Source organism: Rhincodon typus, chromosome 25 (genome assembly GCF_021869965.1).
Source record: "Rhincodon typus isolate 14 chromosome 25, sRhiTyp1.1, whole genome shotgun sequence".
NCBI lineage: Eukaryota > Metazoa > Chordata > Chondrichthyes > Orectolobiformes > Rhincodontidae > Rhincodon > Rhincodon typus.
The window spans coordinates 31,362,032-31,380,106 of record NC_063356.1 but is presented as its reverse complement, the minus strand read 5'-3'; the positions used below and the strand labels follow the sequence as shown (position 1 = coordinate 31,380,106).

Sequence of the window (18,075 nt, the reverse complement as noted above, 5' to 3'; positions counted from 1 at the left end):
GGATGTGACTGAGAAAAGAAAAACTAGAATGCATCAACAATCAAGACTAGATATTAGAACAATAAACTTTAGTACTTAAAGGCCCCGTGTCTGAATGCACATAACATTCATTACAAAATAAACACATCCTTCGCACACTTTGATGTGGATACATAGGATCTCAAAGCCATTGTAATGATGTAACTGCAAGATGCCAAGGATTGGGTCTTAAATATTGAGAGGTATTCAAAAAGAATAAGAAGATAGGGTAAAAGTAGAGGGATAGCACTGGTAATCAAGGATTGTGTTATTGTAATCATTAGAAATTGACTTAGTTTAGGAGATCAGGATATAGAATCAGTTTACGTTGAAATAAAGAAGGGAAAGAATCCACTAGTGGGCGTGGTGTACTGACCCCCTAACAGTAATCTCAAACTGGTGCAAGATATGCAATAAAATTGAGTGCTCATGATAAACGGATTAGTGAGTTTAATCTACATATAAACTGGAAAAATGAGATTGGCAACTGTAGAATGAATCAGGAGTTCATAGAATTGAGAGAGTTTCTTCGAGCAGGATTTTCTGGAACTGACCAGACAGCAAAATTATTATACTTGGTATTGTATAGTTTGGTAGAATTAAGTAATGGCATCAAAGTATAAGCATCTCTAGACAGCAGGGACACAATATGATTGAGTTTTACATCTGAAACAGAAGCTGAAGTTGACCAATCACCCCATGAGCCTGATCAGCCATTTAAAATGATCATGGCTATTCTTTTTATGATTTGAATTCCACTTTCCATCTATCTCTGATTAATGTTTGATTAGCCTGAGTACCAATTTTAAAAAAAAAATGTGCTCCCTGGTTCTGGATCTGAATCTCCCCTGAATCATCCCCAAAGTGTATTTGAACATAAAAGTAAAAGACTTGGACAGCTATATGAATAGGAAAGGTTTAGAGAATATGGGTCAAACACAGGCAAATGAGACTAGTTTAGTTTGGGAAACTTGATTGGCATGGATGAGTTGAACTGAAGGGTCTGTTTCCATGCTGTATGACCCTATGACTCTGTTATGTTTAGGTTATACAGGACATTGGTAAACTTATTTAAGTAAAGATGCAAATGCTTTGGAGGTAATTCAGAGGAGTTTGATATCTGGAAAGAATGGGTTATTTCATAAGGACAGGTCGGGCAGATTGTGCTTGTTTCCATGAGTGTGTAGAAAAGTACTGGGTGACTTGACTGAAGTATATAAGATCATGAATGGACATGAAAGACTGTATCATTTTGTGGTTAGTCCAGAACTGGGGAGCATATTTTTAACATTAGTATTGTCCTTTATAGTACAGAGGTGTGCATGAATCCTTTCACTGAGTATTATGCAAGTTTGGAACTCAAAGTGGTGAAAGCAGGGGCATTAAATCTGTTTAAGGTGGAGGCAAATTCTAGTAGATGAGGTACGCAAACATTATCAGGGTAGATGGAAATGTGGAATTTGAAACATAAACAGAACAGTCATGATCTTTTTGAATGGCTGAGCAGGCTCAGAGTGATTGCTTTACTTCAGTTTCTATTTCAGATGTTCAGAAAGAAAGATGCTGTGCCTCAAGAATCACAAAATAATAATTGATCAGTAGGTATGTGTCTGTATATGGAAAAAATATAAGGTATATATCAAACACAAATTTTTACAGTACACAAGTTTGATCTGGAGATAAAAATGTTCATGGACAATCACTGAGATTTTGCTATTTTTTAAACTGATTTTACAACTTGTTGTAGAAGCAAATCTGGTGCAAACTATTTCCAGTCCATGAACAATGCTTTCTTCCATGTTCCTGTCATTGTCAAATTGATTACTTGCTATGAAGTTGAAAATCCTAACTTAAATTGACAATAGTTAATAGGCACAAAATAGTCATTCAGGGTTTGTAAGGATTCATTTGTAATTCTAAAATTGGCACAGGAAACCTCTGGAATGGAGTGGCCTAAGGTCCCTGACATTCCACGGTGTTCCCATCACTGAATCCCACACTTTCACTACCTAGTTACCATTGACCAGAAGCTGAAGCATACTAGACATATAAATACCATGGCTATAAAAGCAGATCACAAACTAGGAGTCCAAACAGCAAATAACTCACCTGATTTCCCAAAGCCTGCCTAACCTTCGACAAGGAATAAGTCAGGAATGTGATGAAATACTCCCACTTGCCTGAATGAGTGCTCAAGAAGCTTGGTAACAGCCAGGACAAAGTAACCCTCTTGATTGGTACCACATCCACAAATATTCACTCTGTCTGGCACCGACACTCACCAGCAGCAGTGTGTGTCATCTGCAGATGCACTAATGGAAATCACCAAGGCTCCTTAGACAACACCTTCCAAACCCATGATCACTATCAGCTAGAAGGACAGGGGTAGCAGATAATTCCGAGCACCACCACCTGCAAGTTCTCCCTCAAGCCATTCCTTATTCTGACCTGGAAACATATCGCCATACCTTCAGTGTTGCTGTTTAAAATCCTTGAATTCCCTTCCCTACAGCATTGTGGGTGTACCTACAGCACATGAACTGTAGCTTTTCAACAGGCATTCTCTGGAGGGCAATTAGGGAGACAATTGCAGAGCGCAGAAAGAAAAAGAGGGAGCAAATGTTGATCCTTCAGGAACTTAGGATATACTCCAATCACAGGTTGGAGTGGAAAAAAGTGAGGACAGAGTAGGGCAGCATTGGAAAGGCATTGAAAGAAGTTGGTATAGTGAACTTGAATGCTTCAGTAAATTGAGAAGGATGAAATGCAATTTACACCGTTGTGATAATCAGAATGTTGTTTATGAAACAGAGTGGGTTGTTCTGCTTATGTTGGAGAGGGAAAGACCTGAAGGAAGAGATTTATGCATGACATTCAGGAAAACATGGCAGTAGATTTAGAATTCAAATCAATGCAGCACTTTTATTCTTCAAAGGATTGTGAAATTGAGGCAGTAGCTCTCATGGACAGAAGAGTGGAGGATACTTTTTTTGAGAATGGGGCAGATTGAGGAGTGGGAAGCATTCATAATGAGAAATGCAAGAAAAAGAATGCACCTTTTATCTGCATTAATTGTTCCATGTTAATGTTCTTTGTAGTTATTTTTAATGAAATCTTTCAGAAGTAACTTGATTGAAGAGTTACTTTTCCCTGAGAGGAGCGGTTATGTATTTTTAACTATCCAGTTTGCAGGTATAGTAATTAAAATGATTTATGACAAATCCATGTGTATTTTGGTTTTGGAGATTTTGTAGCTGATGCAAAATTATTTAGGGCAGAATACAGCCTCACTAAGAATAAGTACAAGTTGAGAAATTGGAGACAGGGTAGTGCAGGATTGCAAGCTAGCTCATGTGTTTTGGAGCAAGCCATAGTTCCTGAGTTGCTGAAAATGGTTTCATTATTGTGGCCGTATTCCTTTTTAGATTCCAAAAAAATAAAATTGGTTTTGTGTCAATTGTTAAACTTTCGGGAAGGTCTTGCGTGATAGCTGTGCTTCTCACTTATTTAAAAGTCAGCATGGCCAGCCTGTAGGGATAGGCTTCTTAAAAGTGCCATTTTTAAAATTTTGCACATCATGTTGTGTTAATAAAGAAAGCAACAAAAGGTGATATAACTAGATAACAGGAAGGTGATGAGAAAAAGAGAGAAAAGAGGATTGAAGCTGTGGCTTTAACTCCAGAGCAGCACTTAAAATGTGTCCACAATTGGAAGAATTGGATTTGGATTACATGGATTGCAAAACTGAACAGGTATATGACTGTAAATGAACAAGAGTGGAGATGACATGAAACAATTCAACATTAAAAGTTGAGGCCTCGGGGTAGTTTGAAATCAGTTTGCAGTCAGTGTGAAGTCAATTTGGGATTATCTGTGAATGTTCCCGTGACCTTCAGATTTAGTGAATGTTGTGGAAAAGGAGCAGGACCAGTTTGAGAGTCAGAGAATCAGCTGGGGCAGATGTTTGAATTTTGGTACATATTCTGGAATTCAAATTTTCTTTTGCTTTAATCATTTTAGAATAGGTATTTTCCTGATACGTAGTCCCATTGGCACCCGCAGTCATCTTTGAACAAAGAATCTTATACAGTCTGAATCTTGGATTGAATCTTTTCTCCACGGGGAAGGCCACTGTGATGGAGCTACCAGTGTCTTCCTTGTTACTATTTATTTCCAATTTTGGGTACATTAGATGACTTGAACCTGCATGAATAGATTTAGTAAATGTTTTCTTCTTGATAACAGTAGCATTAACATAATACTTTCAGTCAGACTGTATCCCTCCTTTGTGTATTTGTTTCACATGAAGGTTGCACATTGAAGCACACAATTTCAATGAAGTATGCAATTTCTCAGCAACATGTGTGTGCCCTTTAAATAGCCAGCCACCACATGGCATTTTGACTGATGTCCAAGGCACCGTGCCTGAAACAGGCCCAGCACCCATTTAGTAAGCAAATTATGGGCCTGTTTCGGCTCCTCTTCAATTTACTTTGAACATGTGTTTTTAGGAAATTCTGATCAATGTGTAGACACGCTAGCAGTGTTTTAAAAGTCTTTTACATTTTTAGAAAAATGTACGTAGAGCTTTGAGTTGCAGAAGTTCTTCTCTTGGTTCAATTTTAAAACCATGGATCACTGACAGCTGTCACAACTTCATTCTATTGCTATCCTCTTAGGAGGCTTATCTGGGAGATATGAATTGAAAGTGTGTTTTTCCTGAAAAGAGAACCTGGGAATGAGACTAAATGATCCAACATGTCTTATGACAAGTCCATTCATTTCCAAGTATTATTATATTGTATTTTTGTTTCCCATCTGGGAATTGGCTTGAGCTCCCTGCGATGCCTAGCAAATGTTTGCAACTCACTAATCAGATTTAAATAGCTGCCATTTTCTACCCTCCATCATCCAAATTTTTGCCGCCTGTACCTTAAGTCATGTTTGTCATTAATCCTTCTGCTCACTATCCTTTTAAAAGCCTCTTAAAACCCATTTTCTATCTGCCCTAATTTCTGTTTCTGTGTCTGGGGTGTCAAGTTTTCATAATATTCCTGTGAAGTGCAGTGGATGAAAAAAGAATTGTTGCAGGTCAGCAGGTCGATGGAGGGACAAAGTTGACATTTGACCTTGTGATCTTTCATCAGCATTTGAAAAAGGTAGGAAAACAATTAGTTGAAGATGAGTAAACAAATACAGGGAAGATCTGGGAGCCGGCAGAAGATGAGAAGACAGTAGGTGACAAAAGTATAGGTAGGGCTCATCCAAAGAGAGTGATAACAGGACAAATAAAGAAATGGTGGGCTCAGAGGAGGCGTGAATGGCAGATTAATGAATTATCCACCATCCAAGGTAAAAATGAGAAAAACAAGATTGAGACCAACACAGGCAAAGGAAAGGAAATAAAATAGGGGAGGTTGGTCGAGATTACTGTCTGACATTATCAAACACAATGTTGAGTCAAAAGGCTGTGAAGTGTTTAATTGTTAGTTGAGGTACTGTTCTTTTGAGCTTCTGAGGGTAGAGATGTCAGTTGGAGGAGGATAGATCATTAAAATGCAGGCAACTGTGAAGTCAGGGATTTCCTCAAATGCCTTTAAATGGACCAAATAAATGCAAGCTATTGTTGCATTGTCAAAAGGAAGGCCAGAATGAAACTCCAGTGGTGATTATCTGAATGTATTAAAATGAAAATTTTAGATTAAGTGGATTATCACCGGGAGGGACTACAATATCTGAAGGAACACTTCCAATGTATCTGACAGGGGCATCTAATTGCAGGTAAAACTGTAATGTTGGAACACTATATGCAGCAATGGAGGAAATAAAGGGAAATAATAATGAGGGATTAATTTAGTTCCAGGGTAGAGAAATAAATTTGATCGATCATATTTAGAGGATCAATTCTATTTGCCAGAAAACAGCTACTGTTGCTCACTCAACTTAACTAGAAAGATACATAATCCAAATTGGAACAGACAGTACTATTTTCTGATACATCCCCTTTCGTTCAGTTTTATCTTTATGTTGTTGCTTCTTTTCTTATGCCTGCTACTCCCAATCCCCATCTGCTATTGTCACCTTGCCTGAGGACATTGCTACCAAATTTGAGATTGTTACTTTTGTCTTCAGGCCAGTGCTATTTTTAAGAGTACAGTTAACCATTACTAACCTCCATACCAATATAATTGCCATGTAAAATATCCAGGATAACTGAAATAGCAACACATCCATATATCCGACAGGCATGATGCAAAACATTTTAGGGATCCTAATGAAAAGATATACACATGGGAAAATACACACACGTTATGAATGCTAACCATCCTTACTACTTGGCGATTCAGATTTTCACTGTGCTGTACTCTGAACAATATTAAAAAAAGGTCAAATATAATGTGGGTCAGACATAGTGAAATTCAATTTAGTGCACTTTTATAATTTATTTTTACATTGCATGACTCGTCTGGTTTGTGAAGGTTGATTATTTCTGTCAGTTATCGTCCTCCTGATTGGTTAATGTTCTTTGGGGAATAATTTGCATTCCACATGGGTGAGCGGGAGCTGGCACATGGGGCAGGGATCAATCTGCTGGATGACCTCCTCCTATGCAATGTGCCATCTTCCAGTTGACCTTTTAGGTCAATTTGGCTGGCATACAGAATATGTTCAAGCTCCATTGAATGGCTCTGTAAGGAATGCATGTGGGACTTCCTGATGTCCATGCAGACAATTGTGAAGCACTCAGTATATCCATATGAAATGAATGGTATGGTTGCCAAGAGCTGAGGATGCTTCTGAGCAGATAACAAGTGACAGCTTAAAGGAAGACCACCGATATTATTTTCACAATAAAAATAGATTTTTATTCTGGATTTGTGAGAGCTGGACTTTAAGCATTTGATTTTGTTCAGGCTTCTGTTGGCAAAACTCCTTTTGCTCCAATTAAAAATCAAAGTGTAGGAACATTGTTGGATATTCCTATATCATTATTTTATTTGGAGGTGGAAGAAGTAAATGAAATGAATGAAGCCAAGCAGGTCTAATTGCAGCACAGGCAATCTAATTTCAATCAAGCAGCTATGTGTAAAGGTTCAGGTATACCAACATTTCTGAGGAAAATTTCTTTCATTTAGAAAGTAGCAATGATGATATAGCATCTGCAAGAAGCTATTCCCTTGGTAGACTTTTTGGTTAACTTCCTGCAGTGATTACACTATTTTTCATGCATTTGTCACATGGGTGTTGGGCACAGTATAAACTTATTGGGGTATACACTATTCATGTGGAAACATGCCTTGAGGTCCAAACAACACCACTTTCTGAAGAAGGGTCTAGGCCCGAAACGTCAGCCTTCCTGCTCCTCTGATGCTGCTTGGCCTGCTGTGTTCATCCAGCTCTACACCTTGTTATCTCAGATTCTCCAGCATTTGCAGTTCCTACTATCTCTGCCACCTTCTTTCTCCCCACTTCTGCTAAACAATCACTGAAAAAGAAGACAATCTGTGTCCTTCAGGTAATTTTAATTTTTGTCCAATGAAAAATTCTGGTCAAAGCTTCCTTATGAGTTAGCTAGACATGTTAAATAGCAGTCTTCTGAGAACTGCAGCCTAACCAAAATTTTCTTATCTTCCTCTTGAGCATGGTGGCTCAGTGGTTAGCCCTTCTAACCACAGTGGCAGGGATATGGGTTCAATTCCAGCCCTGGGAAATTCTGTGTGGAGTTTGCACATTCTTCTTGTGTCTGCATGGGTGTGCTCTGGTTTCCTCCCACAGTTCAAAGATATGCAGGTTAGATGGATTGGCTGTGCTAAATTGCCCAGAGTGTCCAGGGATGTGCAGGCTAGATGGGTTAGCCATGGGAAATGCAGGGTTACAGGTGTGGGGGAATTGAGGGTCTGGGTGGGATGCTCTTTGGAGGGTCAGTGTAGACTTGATGGGCCAAATGGCCTGCTTCCACACTGTAGGGATTCTATGATTCCAGTTGTGATCCCTCCTCAGCCAGAATGAGGGTTAATTATAAATATTTAGTTGGGCTTTTTTCAGGATATTCTTGATTGTTCCACTTCCAAAACCTTATTTAAATCTGGCACCAAGTCAAGAAGATATTTTGCTGCGAAGCAACAGTGATGTCAACAAATGGGGTCACTAGTAATCACATTGAAGTCACATCGAGCAAACTGAAAAGTTAAAACCACTGAATTTGTTTACTTTCAATATAAATTTTAAGATTTGTGAACTGAATTATTAACTGGATTAAGATAGAAGCTAAAGGTAAACTTCTCTTAAATACTTTTTAAAAATATGAAATTTTAAAATCATTGAGGAGAAATTAGACATTTCAAATTTAGTTTTTCTAATTTGGTAATTGAGCTCAACAATAATTGTGCACTGAGCTCATTAAAGTTCAAAAGTCACATGACACCAGGTTATAGTGACCTGACAAAGGAGCAGCGCTATGAAAACTTGTGCTTTTAAATACACCTGTTGGACTGTAACCTGGTGTTGTGTGGCTTCTGACGTTTATGCATCCCAGTCCAACACCGGCACCTCCACATCATCACTAAAATTCTGTTATACCTCATTCAACAAGTTGTAATGTATTCAAGGGCTTTACAGTGAGACTAACAAGCATTGATTGCAATGTTTACAATGCACCCCACAGAGGAACACTGATGGCAACATCTGACTTTCCATGTTATCCCGATTTTCTACTGACTCCTAAATTTGTTGTCAGTTTTGATGGAGTAATAGTGAGAATTGCTGACAATTTTACCATCCATGAGCATTTCATACTTCAATAGCAACACCCAGCATTTCAAGAAATGATATATTCAGGCTAATGATACGATGCCCAGAAAGTCGATTGTCCACAGCCAGCAGCTTCCATGTAAATAGTGTTACACCTGTGCATTTTCCCTGCATGGCACATTTCCTTTGGAATCTTTTCAACTCCTGAACAGCTTTTCTGCTTCTTTTTGTATGTGTATGTATGTATAATGCTAATAGCCTCCAACCTTCAGTCTTACATCTCTTCTTTGTGTCTATCTGGCTAAACTGCTTCCAAATCTCAACTTCATTTCCTTTGGTACAACTTCCCAGATCAAGGGTTACCAGGTTGCATGGACTAGTACAACTTATTACCCAAGGAATTCTCAATTGATCCTGCTGCAATGAATACAAATGCTTAAAGATTTTATCGAACATTGTTTTTGAAACAATTACAAACTTATCACATATTTTAAAGTCTCTGCAAATTGTTGTCACTGTTTCTTGTCAAGGCTCACCACACTGTCTATAATTAGATTCTCAAACAGGAAATTCAAGTTGCAATTTGAGTATTGAATGAATCTAGTTTATCTTCCTCCAGAGTAATAATTTTGTCCATCTAAATCATGCTACTGGGGAGGAGCTCATGGTTAAAATCCCCGACATTGATTCCCATATTGTATGTTCTATTCTAGGTCAACTGGCTGTGGGTACATGTGAAATAGTTACCTTGGACAGAGATAGTAGTCAACCACGGAGAACAATAGCCAGACAAACAGCACGATGTGCCTGTAGGAGAGGACAGATTGCTGGCACAACGAGAGCCAAGCCAGCCTGTGTGGATGGTAAGTGACAAAGAGGTGGAATGATGGGAAACCATTTGAATGATGTATATGGTTTAGGTGTTTGTAATTACATTGTGAATAAGATGCTGAAACCGGAATAATTTTATTTGCTGTTAATTAAGTAAAAATTATGAACCAGTTTTAATTAAAAGCTTTTTGGTTTAAGAAAGCACACACATTTTACACATAACTATGGAATAGCACCCCTAATTTTTGCATGAAACGTTTAATTGAAGGACATCAAATAACTCTCTTATCTCCTTGGGTACTATATTATCTATATCAAGAAAGTATTTGTCATCTGAAATTTACTTTGTTTGGACCAATTATATAAAACAATCCCTCATATTGAACATGAAGGTAGAATCTCCCATTGCTTAATAATACAAACTAAACAGTATCACAGCAGATACCAATATTCAATCCATTAATGTTACCAAAATATAAATATTAGGCTGGGAATATAAAGGGTAGCCATTGAAATGCTTTACATCTTGCACTACCATCACACATGTTTCTAATCTAATTTATGGTACTGAGTTAACAAGTCTCAGTAAATCAGGAAGTGAGATGTCATGAATTAAGATTATTGCATGAATAAAAGTGGTGAATGAATGATTTCTTTATTGTCAATTGCATTTTATGGTGAACAAAATTGTAAAATACGTTGAAAAGCTTCAACAGTTGCCACAATCTAGCGCCATTTTGAATAGTTTAAGAACAAAAAGGATAAAAGATATAACTGAAAGAGAGTCCTGAACCCTGAGCTGCTCACCAATGACACCTGCGTCACTATCCCTACTCCAGTGCCTCACCACTGCCTGTGCCAGGCCCACAAATGTAGGAAATAAAAACCAAAAGAACTGTGGATGCTGGAAATCAGAAACAAAAACAAATTGCTGGAAAGGTTCAGCAGGCCTGGCAGCATCTGTGAAGAAAAATCAGAGTTAACATTTCCTCGGAACTGATGGTAGCTAGGAAAATGTTGGTTTTTGGATAGAATATACGGTGGGGAGTGGGTAAGATGTAAATGATAGGTGGCGATACAGCCCAAAGAGAGAGAAGAACAGTTGGACAGATGGAGTGGATACGAATCAGCCTGGAAGAATGAATAGCTAGTAATGGGGACAATTAGTGGCTAACATTGGGTTGCGTGTAATAGCAGACTATGTGATAACAAGACCTGGTCTGTGAGGCTAGGGGTAAGGACGTGGGAGAAGATGCCTCAAGCCCCAAAATTGTTGAACTTGATATTGTGTCCAGAAGGCTGTTTAAGAGTACCCAAGTGGAAAATGAGGTGCTCTTCTTCCAGCTTCCGCCAATGCCAGGTGCTGTGTTAAACCCACACTTGCCCCACAACTATGAGTCCCTGGCTCTTCTGCCACCTCTGATGCCAGGAGTCCCAGCTCCGAGCATACCATGCTGTAGCCACCACTTTGCCAATGCCAGCAGTCCCCACTCTGGGCCTACTGCAACCAGAAGTCCCTGGTTCCGCTGCCAGACTAGGCCACTCCAGCTGCCCTCCTCCAAGATGTTGCCAGTTGCCATAATGCTACCAGACCAAAGGATTGCTCTCCCATAAGAGGGAGATGAGTGGACGTGGTTTAACCTGACCGTCACTATGCCTCAGTTGAAGGGAGAGGTTGAGGGGAGTCCTTCATGGTCATCTAAGATGGCGTGGGAATTAAACCCGTACTTTTGGCATAATGCAGCATTACAAATCGGGGTTCAGTCAACTGAGCTAACTGCTTCCCATTGCAAGGATATGTTGATTGCAACACAATTAAGCCTCTCCAAACCAACATTAAAGATCACACAGGAAACATAAACAGATGCTAATTGTAATTCTGTGATGTGGATTTGCTGTGAGCTTTAGCACTTCACAGCTACTGTGAAACTTTCTTTGTTTTCTCCCCAATATTCAATGAATTATGTAATGTTAGTTCCTTCACTGTTGCTCCCTGGCTTACAGAGGCTGAGATTTACACAATGCTGTCGTGAAAGTGCACCTATGATTCAGCTGCAGAAAATGTATCATTCTCAAAATCATAAACTTTACTGAAGACCGCAGTTTGTTTTTGTCAGTTAAATTCACACGCTACTTTGTGTGAGGTACAGTTTTCACATTAATGTTTACATTAATCTGTCTCACCCGTTACAGCCAAAGACTCCACTTTCTGATAACAAATGCTAGAATAATAACTAAATAGAATGGACACAAATGAGAGTTAGCAACTATTCCTTGAATTGTGTGGTTAGTTTAAAATGTTTGTTCTGTCTGCCTCTGATGGCTCCCGCCAATGCACCTCTGTACTTCTGGTGCCCCTCTCCCCACCTCCAGCTGCACGGACCCATTTCTTATTTTTTTTATTCCAGTTTCCCATGTGATTGCAATGGCTGCAGCTTCATGATAACCTGTCACAATTCTAGCTTCTTAGTTGTCTCTTTAATCTGTAGCTGGTAAAATTCTCCCCAGTTCCCTGGTGGAAAGCTTAAAGGTGGTGCCAAGAGGAATTTCACGGAAGTTAATATTGGATTAGTGACCTGACATGATCCCTTCAATGTGCAATTATCCCTGGGGTGGGTCATCACCTGTTGGATCTCCCAGTGCAATGACAGGTCTGCTGATGGATCTACCATGCTTCCAAGGCAGCAAGCCTCTTAACTGGTTGTCCCTGGAAAATCTTCCCAGGAAGCTGCGAGTTCGGGACCCAGAAATAGTCCCAACCCTCGATTATTTCTTAAAGTGCATAATGTGTGTACTATTGTTTATAATTCTAGTTCCTTATCTGTCTCCAGCAAATCACATTCTCTTTGTCTCTGGGTCTAATCATAAGAACTTTTGAAATAGAGCAGGAATGGATCATTTGGCCCCTCATAACTGCCCCATCATTGAATAAGATCATGGTTGATCCGCTTAGGCCCCAAGTCTTCCCATGTCAGCTCCTCAACCCTCAACTTCCTGATTATTTCAAAAATTTACCTACTTCCTCTTTAAGTACATTGTGATCTAGCTTCACGATTCTCTGGGGTGACATTTCTCGATATAACAACCCACTGGGAGAAGAACTTCCTTTCCATCTCTTGTCCTCTGATTCTGTGACATTGTTTCCTAATTTGAGACGGACACTAGTGAAAACATCTTCTCAACATCTACACTGCCAAGCTCCTCAGAATCTTTATCAGCTGTCATTCTTCAACACTGTAATGAATGAAAGCCTAACCTGTTCTGCCATTCTTGACATGTCAACCATTTCATTCCCAACTCTGCTTTTAGGGCAGCATGTAGCTCGGTGGTGATCACAGCTGTCTCAGAATCCCTGGGAGCTGGGTTTGACTCTACCCTCAGGAGGAGTTTGTGTGGAGTTTACACAATCTCCAAGTTTCTATATGGGTTTCCTCTAGGTGCTCCAGTTTCCTTCCACAGTCCAGAGATGTGTGGATTATGTGGATTGGCCATGGTAGATTGCCCATAAGTGTTCAGGAATGTATAGGTCGGGTAGATTAACCATGGAAGGTGCAGAGTTACAGGGATGGGGTGGGGTGATGGTTCTGGCTGGAATGCTTTTCAGAAGATTGGTGTGGACTTCATGGGCTGCTTCCACGTTGTACAGAATCTCTATGGTGAATCTCTTTTAGACTGTTTTCAATGACAGTATGCCCTTTCTTAACTATGGGGACTGAACCTGTGCACAGTATCTCAGGTGTGGCCTCACCAATACTCTGCACAGGTATACCAAGACTTTCCTATTTTTTACACTCCAATCTCCTATCAATAAAGGAATAAAGCAAATTCCATTTGCTGCCTTAATTACTTGCTACACCTACAAGCTAACCTTTTCTGTTTCCTGCACAAGAAATACCTAGTCCCCTCCGTTTTATATTTTTTTAAAATTTGAAGTCTCTTTCTATTTAAATAACAGTCAGCTTTTTGATTCTTCCTACCAATGTAGTTCTTCACACATTCCTACATGAAGCTCTCTTTAAAAGGTTTTACCTACTCACGCAACCTATCCATGTGCCCCGCGATTCACTCTGTCCTCATAGTGACATGCCCTCCTACCTATCTTTGTATCATTAGCAAATTTGGATACATTATACTTTGCTCACTGCTCCAAGCCATTAATATAGGTAGCAAATAATTGAGGCCCGAGACTGGCCTTTGTGGCTCTCCACTAGTTATATCTTTCTGATCTGAAAAGACCCATTAATCCTGACTGTGCCCTGTGTGCATTAAAGAATCTTCAAACCATGGTAATACATTACCCCAATACCGTGAATTTCTATCATGTGCATTAAGCTTCTTTGTGGCTTCTTATCAAATGGCTTCTGGGAATCCAAATATACCACATCTACCAGTCCTCCTTTATCAACTATTTCTTTATCTCCTCAAAGGACTTTAGAAAATTTGTCAAACATGATTTCATTTTCACAAAACCAGTTTTGCCAGTTTTGTTTTTTAAGCTTTTCTAAATATACTGCATTTTTTTCCTTAATAGATTCTAGCAATTTCCCAATGACAGATGTTAGCCTAACTGACCCATAATATCCTGCTTGCTGTCTCTGTTCCTTCTGGAAGGTGTTGAGTTGCATTAGCATTTTTTCAAAATGCACAAACCCTCCCAGAATCCAGTGCATTCTGGAATATTTTGACCAATACTTCCATTATCTCTGTAGCCACTTTCTTTCAAACACTTCGGTGCAAGTCATCAGGTCCTGGAGACCTGACTGCCTTCCATTCCATTAGTTTGTCAAAATTTTATCCCTCATGACAAAGATTGTTACAGGATCTTTCCTCCCATTAGCACTTTGCCTCTCAGTTATCTTTGGGATGTTTATTGTGTCCTTGATCTTGAAGATTCATGCAAAATATTGGGACTCAACAGATCCTTAATTTTTTTACTTTCAACCTTTTCAATTTTTGGATACTTCCATCCTGGTTTTTGGATGTCAGCTTGTAACCCTTCTATGCTGACCGAGAAAACAAACGGACTTCCTCAACGTTTCATAGTTGTTATTCAGAGTAAGACCTGCTGCATGTAAATGTGTCACTACATCATGTAATCTCCTATCATGGAGCTGGGGAGTTTCAGCAGATATAGGATAGCATCCATGTGGCATATGATGCCATCTAGTGCCTGGAAAATATTAGATATAATGAGTTAGAAAACCTTAACTGCAGAAGGACCAAAGGATAGTCTGTTGAAACTGTATCGATGAAATATGGTAATAAGGATGGTGAAGAGTTGAAATCCCTCATCCAGAGGGATTTGCCAAAATCCACTGTTAGCACCCAGCTTCATAAATATTCTTCATATTCGAGCACAATGTTCATTTGTAAACATGAGATGGATTACGACAGTATCTTTTTTTTTAGTTGTGTGTGATTTATACAAATCCATATTGAGCTATTGGGCTTCGGAATTGTGACCATACCTGAGCATCATTCTGTAGGTTCAGTCACTGGAGAGATAACACCCATGTTGACCGTGTCCTCCACTTGCTTTTTCTGCTTTATACGCTGGGGGATTTTCCGAGGTGTAAAGAGATATACTGATGTAGCATCAGCTTTCAAATGATTTTATAAAAAGCTTCAAGCATTTCAGTCCATTAAACAATTTCAGATACTGACGCTGAAAGGCAATGTTCTCAGTGACGGTGAGTTCCTGTACTCTGCATAGCAAGTTGTGTGCAAAGCATGCTTTCTTGATCTACAGGAAAGATTGCTAGTTATTGATGTAATAAGCTTTCTCATCAAATGTGAGATGTTTGAATATCAGTATGACATGCAATATCACGTTAATTGTAGAAACGGTCCCTTCAGCTACGCATAACGTCAGTCTGGTGGTAAAATGTTCATCTCCAATAACATGGGTTGTCATGCAAGAAAACCATGACACTGACATCAGTATCTAACTCAAATTTGATTGGTTAACTATTTATGTAGATGACATCTGTCAGATCTATATTAAGTGACTGTTTACTTTCTCCTGGGGGATTATAATAAACATTTCTCCTAGGTAGCTAATTTTCATGAAAAGAAGTTTATTCCACTGCAGTATTGATCTCTTCTTCAAGATACAGCTTTAAGGCATGAATGTGCATGTTAGATCAGATTCGTTTTGATTTGCTGTTTGGTATGTTCTTCAAACTGTAACACAGCTGAGAAGTGACCTATTTTCCTATGATAATTACATTATTGGCAGAGGGCTGGGTAGGTTGTTTTGCTGACCTGGTGTTGAGATATTATAGCATTAGATTGCTTAGGATTTCACATTGCTGTTGTCACATGTGGTATATTGTTCAGATGAGAAACTTGTCTCCTTGGGTTATATGGTTTATTCTGCTTTAGGTAGTTAATGCATTTTTGAATGTTTTACAATAAATCAAGTATTTTTCCTTGTAATGTTTCTAAAACAGTTTTCTAGACAATGGAACTGTTGTTATTTGGACTACTTGTTCAAGCCATGCTACACTAATACAGTGGGAGTTTCTAAGTGCAGTAGGATTACTAAAACCACCATTTGTGTCACTCAAAGGCAGCATTTCATAAAAGAGCATATTGTCAAGTTCTTATAATTCAAAGTGAGAGGAAATTACCCCAATGCCCTTTTCCCACCTGTGAGATTGTCATTGTGCACTGTGGCCCATGGGTGAAATTTTCAAGGTCATCTGTGATGGGTTTTTCATACAGATGACTGCGAATAATCTTTGATGTCATGGCCAAGATTGCTTTTGGCCAGGATTTGTGCTCCAGACACTTGGTCACCACTGGTATTTCATGTGCATAACTCCGAGATTACAAATATCTTAAACCTGTACCGTACAAGTGTCTAATTAATGCAATTGCCCCATGAAGGGTCTCACATCGGTCTGAAATAGAGCCCATACCCTCAAGCAGGAAATGAAAACATGTGGTCCGCCTACTCCCAGGTGTGCTGGCATCCATTTTTCATTTCTCTTGTGCATTTGTGATTCACATAGTTAGGGAAGATAACACAGATTACATTTCAGAGAGTGAATCACAGGGCCAGCCTGATAAACCAGGTGATAATCTTCCTCTGCCCCACCCAGAATCTTCACGTCCCTTTCTTCCTTGCACTCTCTGACCCCAACAGATCTGAGTTTCCCTATAATTCTTACTGAACCCTTTTCATTTACATCTTCATCTCCCCCCATATTACGCACTGAGCACTAGTCCTACAGCCATGCCAACCATCATGATGCACTGACACCCCCACCTCAATGCCAATGTGCTGGCGACTGTCACTAACTCCCACAGGAACTTATCCTCCAATGCACTATCATATCCCATCCTTGTATACTGATATGCTGTGTATTCCAATCACAGTTATATTCTGTCCTGCATCCCAGCATGATTCCCCAATCCCCACAATCAACTTCACCAATTTTCCCACCCCTTAACTGATCACTATTGACAACACTAATAAGCTGCCTGGCTTTGTGCCTGTGCTAAAAGGCAAGACAAATTTGTACTGTGAGGCTGTACATTTTGAATGAGGTAGCAGTACTCAAAAATGCAAAGTGAGGAGGCAGAGATACAGTGAGCACAATGTGAGTGAGCACTAGGAGAACAAGCTGTGAGCTCAGGCATGCAACTTGTTCCAATGTAGGATATGGGTGTCTGCTCCCTGTGCGCAAAGCAGTTCATCTACAGCATTGCCATGAAAGCTGTCAGTGTGCTCTAAAATGCAACATAGAAGTAGTGAACTGTATTCTATGTGAGTCAAGAGATGCACTATGGTAAGGCTCGTGTGTGTCCAATGCTAACCTTCATGCATGAAGGATGCAGATGATTGCTACCCATGGAGCATGCCTAGCAATGTTGGGGAGTACTCGCCAATGTAGGGACCCAGAGGAGCAAGTGATGAGCCACCAGGTGCCTGCTCTGATTTTCATGTTGAGAGTTGTCACCATCTAGTTTCTCACCACTGCCTGATAAAATGGCATACTGCATATAAGTGAAGCATAATAAGATGTTCATACATGCAAATAGGCCTCACTGCATATTAGTGAGATTCTCTCCTCTCTTAGGTGGAAAGTTAATCTTTTGTTGGAAGTCGGAAGTCTCTTTTTTTTGATCTCGCCATATCTTACTGACCGGCTCACCAATGTTGTTGAGAGCCTGGGAAGATACTGCCCATTGCTTTTAAATTTACTTTCCTTTCCCCAGCTGCCCAGATTTTGGATACAACATGGAAATACAGTCTTGCATTTATTAAAGAAATAGTAGGAACTGCCGATGCTGGAGAATCTGAGATAGCAAGGTGTAGAGCTGGATGAACGCAGCAGGCCAACCAGCATCAGAGGAGCAGGAAAGCTGACGTTTCGGGTCTAGACCCTTCTTCAGAAATGGGGGAGAGGAAGGGGATTCTGAAATAAATAGGGAGAGAGGGGGAGGCCGATAGAAGATGGATAAAGG

At 39.6% G+C, this 18,075-nt stretch overlaps 1 protein-coding gene across 3 annotated transcripts in view; it reads left to right on the top strand.

The window, feature by feature from the left end:
* LOC125486049 (chemokine-like protein TAFA-5) overlaps positions 1-18,075 on the top strand; it is a 320,982-nt gene that overhangs the window by 84,534 nt on the left and 218,373 nt on the right. For all 3 annotated transcript variants that reach the window (XM_048611860.1, XM_048611859.1, XM_048611858.1), the window contains exon 2: positions 9,483-9,632. In XM_048611860.1, the coding sequence (XP_048467817.1) occupies positions 9,483-9,632 (150 nt within the window). The remainder of the gene's footprint in view (positions 1-9,482; positions 9,633-18,075) is intronic.